This window comes from Prosopis cineraria, unplaced genomic scaffold, assembly GCF_029017545.1.
Source record: "Prosopis cineraria cultivar Desert tree isolate PC_DT_omini unplaced genomic scaffold, ASM2901754v1 PC1, whole genome shotgun sequence".
Lineage (NCBI taxonomy): Eukaryota > Viridiplantae > Streptophyta > Magnoliopsida > Fabales > Fabaceae > Prosopis > Prosopis cineraria.
In genome coordinates this window covers 6,590,290-6,604,091 of record NW_026555332.1, presented here as the reverse complement: position 1 = coordinate 6,604,091, position 13,802 = coordinate 6,590,290, and the positions used below count along the sequence as shown (strand labels likewise).

General features: G+C 31.7%; 1 protein-coding gene across 3 annotated transcripts; it reads right to left on the bottom strand.

The window, feature by feature from the left end:
• Window positions 1–2,490: 2,490 nt before the first annotated feature.
• LOC129294474 (uncharacterized) lies at window positions 2,491–10,858 on the bottom strand. Of its 3 annotated transcripts, none has more exons than XM_054932905.1 (8): window positions 10,482–10,858; window positions 9,900–10,025; window positions 8,746–8,946; window positions 6,492–6,588; window positions 4,068–4,171; window positions 3,761–3,812; window positions 3,304–3,530; window positions 2,491–2,505 (listed from the first exon to the last, which is right to left on the bottom strand). In XM_054932905.1, exons 1-7 carry the CDS (start codon window positions 10,706–10,708, stop codon window positions 3,306–3,308), a joined length of 1,032 nt encoding a protein of 343 aa, XP_054788880.1. In that variant the 5' UTR covers window positions 10,709–10,858; the 3' UTR covers window positions 2,491–2,505; window positions 3,304–3,305. The 3 variants fall into 3 exon arrangements, with proteins under 3 accessions (XP_054788880.1, XP_054788871.1, XP_054788862.1); XM_054932896.1 differs by lacking the exon at window positions 2,491–2,505 and adding an exon at window positions 2,998–3,034; XM_054932887.1 differs by lacking the exon at window positions 2,491–2,505 and having other exon boundaries at window positions 3,053–3,530; window positions 10,482–10,857.
• Window positions 10,859–13,802: the final 2,944 nt, after the last annotated feature.

Sequence of the window (13,802 nt, the reverse complement as noted above, 5' to 3'; positions counted from 1 at the left end):
TTACATCTTAAAATATTAAAAATGCCTTATATTTCTAATAGAGAAAGTATATTTTTGTGAAATTACTCTAACCCTAGGCAAAATAATAAAAAAACATAGTTGTTAGTTCCTAAACTAAAATTATTAATAATGAAAGTAAAGTTGTTAATATAAAAAAGCATAGTTATGAGTCTAATTATACAATAATAAGTACATTTCCTATATTAACAATTTCAACTTAATGATTAACAACTTTAGTTTAAATATTAACAACAAAGTTTGTAACATTCTGAAAATTAATTCCATAATTAATTACATAAATAAAAGATAATTAGGAAAATTTAATCATAAATGGGTTTGTGAATGGTTAGATAGAATTAATAGACTTATTGGGTCTCGCCTATAGTCTTTGGATCGGGTCCGAAATTGCATTGAGCCATCTGGCCCTAACTAATGTTGAATATTCGAACCAGCCTTCTCCATGTGGGGGATGGCAAAAAATTTGAATAAGTGAGCTTGTGCATGCAAAGGATGCACATGAGCTTGGGTGCAAAAGAAAATAGAGAATTGAGAGAGAGCGACGAGGAGCACAATTTTAGCTTTGCTAAGGCTTGATTTTTGAAGGTCTTAGGAGTCATTCAAGCATGCTTACACCTAAGTAAATCTCCATCTACCTCTCCTCTTTCTTTTTACTCTATTTTTGAGTTAAGGTTGATAGTTAAAAGTTAATTTTCGAACTTAAGGGGCTATAAATCTGAATCTATTGGTTCAAATAGAACTAATGGTAGTTATTTAGACTATATATTCATATATTTAATTATTTATTGCTCTCATATAAGTGGATCCTTATTTAAAGACAAAAATGTGTAAGAAATGTAATGGTTGAGATTGTTGGAAGTCATTAATAATAGTTGTTTAGGTTTAAAGAAGTTAAATAAAGTTAATGAAAGCTAATGCAGCTAATGGTTATAATTAAACTCAATAGGTTGAGACTTTTGAGTGATTGAAGTGTTCAACTAAGAAGTTGGGACTGTGTAATTAGCAATATTAATAAAAATTAGTGTTGTTAATTGCAGATTAATCACTTTGTGTATCAGCATATACACACGGGGCAAGACAGTGCTTAGCCTGTGTCCTATCCCATTTTGATTCAATTTTAGTCTCCGTCCGGTTTAGTCTCGTCTTAATTGTTTTTTTTTTTTTTTTCCAAGTCCGGGTCGACCTGTATCATCTAGATCAAGACAAAGACGGGTCGAGTGGCACTCAGATTCCATAGACACCTTTAATTACGAGGGTCTTCCATGTAATTTTCACACACACACACACACACACACACACACACACATATATATATATCCTATTATGCCCAACACTCCAAAGAAACAATCATCGTCGCTAAATTATGTTGATATCAGTCAAACCAAATCACGCTTTATTTTATACAATCAAGATTAGAGAGATTTTAAAGCGTGTATTGAAGATTTTTATAAGACATTACCGACTCGTCCTTTCTTTAAAAATACATTTGTTCCCATCTTATTTTACTTACAACTTGGCGTGCCTCAGTTGACATTAATTATAGAACCGCAAAATTACTTAATGAGGTTATAGCAGGCCAAAAGTTAATTCCATCCAATTTGTCCTTGATGATTGTTCATATCGAACCTCAATTTTAATAAAACCAAATTTTGTTATAAATTTTGGCTAAGTTGCTGCATGACCTGAACTAAAAGTATTATTCATGGCAAAAAAACTGAAGTATTATTAATACAAATATTTAACATGAGGTTATTTTTTGAGAGAATGCCAAATAAATCTTTAAAAAAATAAATAACAGTCAAGTATCCAACAATTTTTTTTAAAAAAATAAGTTATATTTATTGATTTAAACCATTGTAGACGGAATTCCAATTACAAAATGAGAGTTAATTTAGAATTTAAATATTCAATTTATAATTAAAACTTCTGTATTTATAATTATTTAAATTGATATTCGTAACATTTTTTAAAAAGAAATTATTAAGATCTAACTATTATTAACTTTCTTTTTTTAAGACTTAATTGTCATTTTTTCTTATTCATTAGGGCAACACAACATACACAGACAAAATAACCAGGTGAAAAAATTCACAGAAAAATCATCGAATATTCAGGACCCCAGCTTCAACTGTCCATAACTGTCAAACTTGTTTTTCCTGTGGCTATGCTATGACTCAGTCTCTGCAATCCAGTTCATTCTGAAGATGAAGGCCTCCTGGCCTCGTTGTGGCTGAGCAAATTTTACTTTTTTCTTAACATATTTTTTTTTTGGTTGGTCTCAACGTTAAATGATTAGATCTTTCGAAAACATTCATAGCATATTTGTTTTGAAGAACATAACGAGACAAACCTAATAAAAAAAAATCGTCTTTTTAATTACGTCATTATCCTTTTACTCTCCAAGAAATAACGATGGAGAAGCTACTGGAGTTGGGTCTAATGATAAGAATCAGTCCCTCATAATGTGATGAATAAATGTTTAAATCCCTGCTAGAAAATATGCCCACATTTAATACTTAACTGTGCCTCAAACATTCAATGAGCAATTAAAAAAAAAAAACATGGAAGGAGGAGCTTCGCTAGTAAAGCAAAAGACAAAATGAAGCAAATTCTGTGAATATTATTCCAATCATCTAAATTTAATTTTTAAGATTTAAAATTTTTTTATAAAAATTAAATATATAGATAATTTATCAATTATTAATAAAAAGCATAATAATCTAATATAAAAAAAACAAAGCTTTATTTACCTAAATTAGATATAAATAATCCAAGACCGAAATGCATAAATTCTGCACGCCTACAATGTAACATCCACTTGTTTACCTTTTTAAGCCCACTCATGTAGCCTCCATCGTTTACTTCTCTTGAAATATAAGATATGAAATGAACTTAATATAATTAATTAAATCTATCCCAAATACCCTCTAGGAATTATGTTTATTTTAAAAAAAATCCAATGACACAAAAACAATTTTACCAAAATTTTGCAATCTCCATCCATTTGAGCGTCAACCTAACGAGACCCAAAAAATAAAGTAAACGATCCGTTAAACCATTTGACTTTGAGAGTCAAAATGGGCGACTATTTCAACTAAGCTTGATTCAGTAAGAGCTATTACTCCACAATTACTTCACTTCTACATGATTCTTAACCAAATATCTACGGTTTGATACAAACAACCACCTAGCCACACGAATACTAACACTAACAATTTCAAACCTGTTTTAGAAGGCAGAAAAAGAAAGAGAGAAAAAAAATCCAGAATGATGAAAGATAGTCACCTTCAGTTCCGAAGGAACGCCACAGTGGCAACACGGGAGCCAACCACTCCTCCAAACATGAAGGTTGGATATGTGCGGATATGACTTATATATTGAAATGGAAGATCTTTGCCTGATTGCCCGTCCTCAGCTGCTTCATGCCCCTGTGCAGAAGCAATTTTTCTCTGGTTGAAACTTTCAACTTCTTGCACCAGTTCATCTTTTGTACTGTTACACGATGTGATTACCTTCCATGCCAAGAAACAAAAGGCAGCGTCAAGAGAGATGTCTATCATGAAAACTGAATTTGTTCGAGACATATTAAGGCAGAACACAGCTTCGATCAAATCATCTAAACAATAAATGATAATCGCAATTTGCAGTTGGTTCAGTTAATGAACAAGGACAATTTGGCAACAATATAAATAAAAGGAGGCCCCAAATTCAGAATCAACATTGAACAAACTTGACTACTTACTAGTATTCCACCAGGAGCAACCAACTTAAATAGAGAGTCCCAATACATCATTCTGAAATTCAGAAAGCCAGGACACAATTCCTCATTATTAAGCTAAGAAGATAATATAGTGTAGAATAAATCAGAATACAACAGCATAATTGTCAACCCTCTAAACTCATAACAGTTATTGGATTTAATGTATTGATTTAATTCTTTTAATTTTTAACATGAGATGTTGAGTAAGAAAGGAATAGAAAGCATAATCTTAGTAAGAAAAATAACATCAGCACAACAGAACCGCTGAGAACACAGTATCCTCTGTTACCTCTTGACAGGACCATCAGGATGCAATCCAATAGCATCTAGGGTCCCTTTATCCATTACAAGTTGAAACTGTCGTACCAACTTTGTCTCAAGAACATCATCAACCTGAATCAATTAAAGGCAATGAATTATAAATGTGATGCAACCCATACACCATTAGACATACTAATGGCACAAGAATGGGATTTACGTTACAACAAGCTATCAAAAGTTGCAAAACAGAAACGCATTGTAATGTCAATATTCGGGTGTCATATTGGTGTTGAGGTTTGTGATCCTCCCACATGACGTGGTTGAATGGACATTAAGAGGAAACACATTGCAATTAAGAAAAGAGTATAATAAGGCTGCTGAAGTATTTATTAAATGATTTAAAATGCATTTATTAAAACAATTAAAATTCCTTTGGCTTAAGTGTAAAGAAAATTTTTTATTCCTCGATTTACTGTAAAAGTTTCAAACTGGTCCCTCTACTTAAATCAGGTGAATCACGTCTTTCAACATTAAAAAAATATATCAATTAAGTCCTTCCAACTTAGGTATATCCAATTCATGTGGTAATGAAAATTGATGATTGTCCACATAAATCATCTAGATGGTCTTGATTTGGGTCACATGAATGCCGTTTTCTTTCCCTTTTTTTTTATTTTTTGGGTGAGGGAGGGTGTTTGGTTCATCATAATATATAACAATGTTGTGAAACCTCAATAACGTGGAACTACAAAAAGATTGGGAGTTTCTGATTTCTTGGGAGTCATAGATGTTAGAATTGTCTAGACGTCTTACTTATCTTATATCATTACCTTTAGGAGTTTATCTTGTAGTTAATCTCTATTCTCAAGCATTTTAAATAACAAGAGGGGTGGCAATGTGTGAGGCAGATTTCTGCATGCATGCAAGCCTCTCCATTGACCATATAGTGCTCTTATCCAGAATTTTACATGATATCCAGGCCCACTAGCTTTGAATGTGTAATGGAAAAGGTTTTTTTATCCAGAATGACAGTTGACAGAAGAGTAGGCCATCAATAGCTTAAAATTTTCCATGCCAACACTCCCTCACCAATTATTAAAAGGAGTTCAGACACCCCTTCTATTTTCTCCTTAAAATAATAAAACTTTTTAGTCCCTCAAGTTTATCTCAGTTATCAATTTGAACCTTTTAAGTTTAATTTTTATTAATTTGGTCATTTTATATCTTCTTAAATTATCACGTTTGTCCTTTAAATTTAAAAACACAAATTGACTCTCAAATAAATCTAATATGTAAAGCATGTTGATGATTTGACATGTATATGTAGTCAAATGATAACAAATTAACCCTTAAATTAGTTTCATTTTTTATCAATATAATTGGCTATGCTGCCTTTTGTTCTTCTGTAAATTTCTAAGTCTTTGTTCTCTACCTAAATAGTTATATTTCTTTTCATTGATCTACATGACTAACATCAATATTCTACTATCTATGTTAGCATATTTTAATAGTGTTACTTTTTTTTTAAACAATAAGGACCAAATTGGTCAAAATTAAACTTGAAGAACCAAATCGATAACTGAAACAAATTTGAGAAACTAAAAGTTTCATTTTCCCTTTCTTCTTTCTTCTCTAGCATAGTTTTGGTCTGGATATCCAGCCCCTTTTCCAACAGAAATATATATTTGTCGACATTCACCCTTCCTAGTGCCTCTTCCAAGAGAACACGCTGATGTTAGATTAGAACAAGTCTACCACCTACAAGCATACCAATGTGCACAAAAAAAGTGGTTGGCCTTAACTAATGGAGGTTGGGTCTAATGGAATGAGCTAGTCCCTCGCACCATGGCAAATCAAAGTTCAAATCCCTACTAAGAAAAGTACTTACATTTAGTGCTTGACATCGCCTCGAACAAGATTACCTCCAATAAGAGGATACTTGTAAACAATATAAAAAAAAGGGTGGTTGGCATTTTCAAAATCCTTTCCACCCTCCACTAGGCATGGGTCACCCTGTGGAGTTTTAGTCCTATCCTAGCTTTTTTGGTGTTTCATGACTTTTCAAGTGTTTTCCAAGAATAAAAATTTATCCTTGTCATAAATGCCCCATAGGAGTTCATGTTGTAGTTAATTTCTACTTTTGAGTGTTATATATAAGAGGATAAGAGTTGAAGACAGCTAAGCTTTGAGAAGCGGAGAGTTCTGCATATGTGCATCATCTATAAAATGGGCTATGCTTTCAAAGTTTAAAAACCTATGGATAAGCCTGGCCCCAACCTTTATCCATATCAATCGTCTTCAACAAAATAATGATAACCCACGTAAATGGCATGACCCATTATCTTTAAGGCACACAAGAGAAAGATAACTAAGCATGCATTTAAACACCCAGGCATACTTGCATGCACACACATGAAACAAAATTCATAACAACTTTACATTTTAAGCATACCAAAAATTTGATGTTGGAAAACCCATCACGATCAGCAAGGCTTTGAGAAAGGCTGATGGCCCCTTCGCTATAATCAGTACCAGTTAAATCAGAGAACCTGAATGCAGATATGTCAAGAGTAAGCTTACCAAAGCATTCACATAAAATAAAACATAAATAAATGCAAACGTCATCAACCCATAACCTCAAAACAGAGATACCTAAAAATGCCAATGGAGGATTTCATCATCAAGAAAACTTACAACAACCCATACTGGTGCTAGTTCCCTTGATTTTTGTATCTTCAATATATTTCTTTGCTTCTATTCTTTCTGTTTCAAAATTAAAAATGTTCTACAAACTAATTCAGAGTTTCAGTATTAAGAAAACAAAAAACCTATTTTTTATCTAGAAAACCTATAAACCTATGGTGGTTGGGTCAAGTGAAATTGATTTAATACTCCAATAGTAAGGCCTCAAGTTTGAGACTCATGAATTAAAAAACCACATTACAGGAGCTATCTCCATCTGGGGCCTAATAGTATTTGAATTTGGACCAATTAGTAGTATAGATACTACACCAAAAAAGAAAAAGGGGGGAAACTATATGCTCCAATATCCTTTTTGAAATTTTGTTTCAACAAAATAGTATCACAGCCAAGTTAAGTAGCTGCAGGGTTAAGTCAAATAGAAAAAAGTCCCAAGTTGACTCTATTAAAGAAATTTTTTTTAAAAATGGCTGTTTGCATGTGTCAGCATTTATGATTTGAAGACAAGAGAACTGTTGAGGATGTAATGTGAGATCCCCAAATTTGAAGAGAAAAAAAAAAACTATTGAGATAGTAAGGAGAAGAAGAAGGCATTAAGAAATAATGAGGTTGAGAATAAGCAGCCTCTAAAGTTTTGCAATAGCCAAAATTTGAAAAATGGAGAACAAAGTCAACTTGTAACTAATCAATTTAAACGATACTCAAGTAATTAAAAGAAAAACTGAATCTGGCATTGGCGATGCATTCATGTGAAGAAGTTTGATCCAAATCATTAATCAAGTTTTCTGTAAAAAGCTACATTTGAAAGCAAGTTTGGATGGCATGAACAGTGCGGGTTCAAGGCATACACAAAGCAAGATGATGAAAATGAAGTTGCCCTGCATGTAACAAGGCATTTGAAAGATTTTATAATATTTTGATTAAGGATATGAATGACATTCAAGTGTCCCCCTCCTCCTATTATCATTTGCAATAGATTCGAGTAGGCTTTTATTTGAAGTATTTTCTTCCTCCAAGTATCCCTTTTCCAAATTGGAGGAAAAGAATACTTGTTTACTTACTCACAAAAATCTACTCAAGAATATACTAGGAAGAGGGAGATACTCAAAAAGCACACTTCTACTATAAGAAATATACAAAACTCCTCCCTCAAATACCCAAAAACATCCAGCTTACTTATACAACTTTGCAAAACCTATAAACTTCAACCCATTTATTAGGGCATGCTTAAAGTCATTTTAAATAAATGCATAACTTAATGACTTTTAAGCTCATAACTTAAACTAACATAATTCATACATAATGACACACAACTACTTTAAAATGCTGAGAGACACATGTAACCTAGGGGACATACTATAGAAATAAAATTTTATTCTTTCCAGCATAACTTGTTGAATTTAAATGTTTTTTCCCTAATCACTGGTGACCGCAATCAAAAGGGAAATATTGGACTTCAAAAACTGCACCTCTTCATAACTATCAAATTCTTCAGATGACAAATAAAATAAATGGAATATAAATAATCATCGAGTGAAAAAAACACTTGGGTCTACCAACAATTTTGCATCTACAAGCAATTCAGTTTTCCAAACTTCAATCATTTAGATCAAGAGGAAGTGAGAAATGCATTTAAGCAGAATGCAACAAAAAAGAAATTTAGAGGAACTTTTGCAGCTTCTTTAGAAAGGCATAAATAATTCCATGTTTCTCTATATTTAGGTCAATGAAACCATTCTAGTCTTTAGGTTTTCTTGGTGCAGGTTATATTTAGTACTTTGCAGATAACTCTGAAGTGCAAATGTCATTAAAAGAAAAAAAAAATAGATCATTGAAAGCTAGAACCCTGCCCCCCATACCTAGAGTTGCAGAATCTCATTCTGATTCAGAACATTTTGCACAAACTTTTTGCAAATGTAAGCCACTTCTGTAGAAGGTATTAACTTGTGCAACTTTATTTCTGTTAATACAGAACCAATTACCAGATAAGTATAGCAAATACATACCCTTGTTTAGCCAGTTCTTGGAGAAGCAGACCATTGCCGGTTCCAATGTCAAGGACACTCCAACTAGATAAATACTTGTCATCCTGTTCAGTAGGCTCATACTTGATATCATCAACATTATCAGGTATGCGTCCTTGAGAAATGTCAAGGCACAAGGCTTTGGTCCACAACACAAGCTTTTCCATCACATCAACTCCAAACCTGCACACAGGAAGGGTGGCGAGGAACATATATGTCAACAGATAACATCTCCTGGTAGCAATTTCAGTGTTCAACATTCTCAAGGAGTTAACAAATTCAAGTGAAGAAAAAAACAAAAAGGCATACATGCAGCTAGTTTCCTCCCAACATTCCTTTTAAGATATTACACTAACCTTTGTTAGTTTAGTTTTTTATAAGATCATTATTTCCCTTATATTAGGATCTTGAATGTCTTGAAGCATTAGCATTTTAGTAAAAAGTGGGTGTGCGTGTGCGTGTGCGTGTGCGTGTGTGTGTGAGTGTGCGTGCATTCCCAGATTTAATTATGCTAAATGGAAAAATGGAGGAACTTGGTTAAGCTAAAATGACAGAGACTTGCATGGTAATGTTGTAGTAAGACAAGAGAGTAACTACTGACTCTAGAATCTAGTATCAACCATATAAAAAAAATCAACAATGAAGGAATTATAACTTTAACTAAGAATTCACGATGTGTAGAAAGCCAAAATAACTTTTTACACCTAAAACTTTGAAACTTTGCGTTTGTTTAAACAAAAGAAAAGAAAAAGAAATTACTTATACTCTCCTCGAAAACCTCAAAAGAACTAATCATTACCCATTCTTGTATAGGTCATCAGCATATGGCATCTAGTCAGCAATTACGCTGTTGACTTAAAAAAAAAAAAGAAAGAAAGTAGAAATGAAGAAATGGGATACAAGACATAGATGCAATATCAGTAAGAAGTAGGTAGCATGCATTGCTTCAGAAATGATAAAATCAGTTGAAAGTTCCTTTTATGATGTTATAGAGATAAGATCAGTTGATAGTTCCTTTTTATGAAGTTATAATATTTAACTTATGCTTGACTATGTATCATTGGATATTTGCAATTAATCTCTATGAAAACTCACATGGACCAGTGAAGCACATAATGCAGTCAAAATTTATTTACCAAACTTCACCAGCATGGCCATGCTCGCGAAAATTTGCAAGCTCGTCTGCATATGCAGAATCCCAATAACTCTGAAAACCTAGCATTGATGTAACTGCCTCAGCATCAGGTTCATCCTTGTCAGAACTGCACACCCAGAAAGTAACTTTAGGATAGAAAATTTGTCACTCAACCAGTAACGCTGATTTAATACTTTTCCCTTAAAATAAGCAGCAGTTGCTGATTGCAAATCTACCAACGTAATTAACAAAATAAAACAGCCATTACAATTTAGTATTTACTTGCACGTAGTTAGAGTAATGATTACAAGCATAATACGAAGTGATCACATTCATAATTTAAAAAAAAAATGCCCAATATCCTGACCGAGATCCCCTTTCTCTTTCTTAAATACTGCCACTTTCATTATATGAAAATTCAAAGCAATGACGATGCAATCAACTGCATCAGAAATGTTTCACAAATTCCATCCTAAATCCGTCCTATATACCTATTCTCTTTCTCTAGACGTATTTCACAGAAAATTAGGCGAAGAGAACCACACTGAAGAAAAGAAAAGCGAAAATAGCAGCTGAAAAAGACCTGTAATCCGAGGCGGCTCGGAAGTTGGCATTGGACAGAGCTTCAGCAGCGTCAGCATGGCGCTGCTCGTCGTCAAGGGTGCTGCCGTAATCACTCTTGATGGACCAAGAATCGGCGGCGACAGAGCGGTCATCGTCGGAGACCAGATCGGCAGTGGGCACAGAAATTGCTGCCCGCGCCTGTTGTGAGGCGTCGGACTCATCGAGATGCAAACGAATCCCTGCCATTGACGATGGTCACGACGAGAGAGAGAAGAGGTTTTGAGATGGTATTACTTATCAGTAGCTGTGTGGACTGCGCAATCGATCTTTGCGCTATAACGAAATGAGCCGGATCCTGTGTTACTTCTTCCAACGGAGAACGTATATTTGAAAGGTTGATACCTGATATTTCATTTCCTTTTTTCGAGTAGAATGATACTTGATATTTAACACACACCATATACATAAGATGTGTTTATTTAATAAACACGGACCATTCAGATACCACAAGTATATAGATGCTTATTTTTATTAGGATAAATTAGTTTAATAATCCAAAAAATATGAACAAAATTTTTAAAAATTTAAAAATATTATCTATTCACGTTGATATATAAAAAATTTATCATTACTTATATTTAAAAAGTACAAAAGATTTATTATTGGTGTATAAATATATAACAGGATATTATCAACAAATATAATAAACTTATTATAATATGAAATATAATAAATATTAAGCTGTTTATTTAGTTTAGTCCTATAATATATATAGGTTATACCTATAAAAGCCCTTTACTATGTAATTATTGGCCTAATAATGTAACGGACAAAAGAAACACAATTTTAATCGTTGTTACTTGTTACTAGTGAAACTGTTAATTGAGAGTCAAATATGTGCCACCAAGGTCTGAGTATAGCAATGCTCTTTCCGTTTTTATTCTATATAAAATGTTTTTAGTTAATTTACGTGAACTAATAATTAGAAATAAGTAAAACCAAATTGAAATTAAAAATTAAATTGAATCAAATTGAATTTTATCTATTTGATTTGATCTATTTAATTTTTCAATTCAATTTAGTTTTCTTTTAAAAAAAAAATTTAGTTGATTGATTCAATTCGATTTGAAAATTTTAAAATTAAATAAACCGAATTAATTGAATTATCTATTTTTTATATTTTTAAAAATGTGAATAAATTCTCATCTAGATAAGTAAAAAATATTTTTTTACTACTTGCAGTAGTAGTATTTTTTTGTTTAATGTGATGTTTTAATTTTTTATTTCTATAATTTAATTTTTAATACAGTAATATTGAGTCTTATTAATTTTTTCATGGATTATGGTATAAAATTGCTATTTTTTTTATTGGGCCTTCAACATTAAAGAAAAAAAATTGGATAAAAAATATATGAACAATTAAACTTCATAGACCCAAATCAAAGCCCGTAAACCGAATAGACCTATCAAATTGAATCATTAAAATTTGGTTTGGTTTTAATTTGGTTCGGTTATGTATTTCGATTTGATTCGATCCAAATTTTTTATATAATTCGGTCGATCAATTTTAAAAAAATTAAAACTGAACCGACCAAATACTCACCCTTGCTAATAATAGTGGTTATTTATATAAAACAACATTTTTTGGTTTCGGCCTTGACCAATTGTTAAAAGAAAATTAACACAGTATATAGCTTTTTTTCATTTCCAAGACAATATAGGGGTGAAATTGTTATTTATTAAAAAATATTCTGACAAGCGTTATAAATTTAGGGACAAAAAACTAACATCTCATGTACATGGATCAAGGGGAGTAATTACTGAGTACTTACATGATCTCTCTTACAAGACACATTCAACTACCTTACTAAAAATGCTAAAATGTAATTAAATTATTAACTTTATCAAAAAAATATAATAAATTTTAATTTTATCATTATTTGAATGAAAATTTTTAAAATTTGCATTATATTCTCTATTATAAAAAATGAATTTAAATAGAAATAATATTAAAAAAATGTAACTAATATCTCATAGTGTGTCTTATATTAAGGATAAAAAATATTTCTCCTATTGAAAGCAATTTTATTTACTAACAAACATCTAATTCAACTAGTAAGAAGTTATATTAACTTAACCAATAATTTTAAGTTTGAGTGTAACTATGTTAAATACCCATTGAAAAAGTTTTATAACAAATATAATCCTACTCAACTCTACCCATGAATAATAGATAATTTCATAAAAAAATAATTTTGTTTGAAATAAATTGGATACCAATGCAATATTCAGTAAATAAAAAAGTGTTTTCTAATTCTGAAACAAATGTTTTATAAAAATGAAATGGTAAATATATCTATTTCCTTTATAGAAATAAAAAATTAATGGCATATCTTATAAATAGAATAAAAAAATTACTTTCTTTTTTTTTGTTTAAAAATTATTTTTTATATATTAAATATTTATTAAATGTGAATAACTTTTAATAAAATTTAAATCTCAATTCATTATATCATGAGATACTAATCATTTTCACTCTATGGTGATTGCGTTGACTTTTTTAATCACGATAATGTGGACTTCTTTTCTTGGAAAGCTAAGAGGGAAGATGCCAACGAAACATTTGTTGGAGCAGAACGTTTGTCCACGGAAACCAACGACTGAGAATGTGGGAGAAAAGAACGGTCCCCACGGATTCCATTCCGTATGGTCCCACTAACCTTCTAGTGATTTCCTTTGCGTGACACTCTTATCATAGATTTGCCTTTTAGTATGTCTCCGTGATGTGAAGCCACCTTCTTTTGGAGAGACTAATTCATCGAATATTTGTTTGTTTGTAAAATCATGTCTCTCCTATCCACATAATCAAGCCATGATGAGGAAGATTCCTGGCCAAAGATATTACTTGTAAGTCATAAAATAGTTTCACTTTTTTATTACGCCTGTGTATGTTTTTATTGAAAGCGATTTTATTCAAGGCAAAAAAAATGCTCACATGGACAAAGTACATTACATCATTTATATCATATGGTATATTTTTATTGAATAAATTATGAATAATGTGATAAATTGGGTCTATACAAGAATTTCTCATTCAAGACTTTAATGGACATTAAACGTGAATATTTCTCTTAATATCTCATCCAAATGCATGTGGAATCTGGGAAGTGGTTGCCGGTAAGACTAAAGAAAATGGGCCCTCTGATATCGCACTTATTTTTTGCAAATGATATTATTATCTTTGTAGAAGCTTCCTTACCTCAAGCTAATGTGATTGTGAAGTGCTTTAACAATTTCTATGCATGTTCAGGATCGAAAGTTAGCTCTACAAAAACAACAA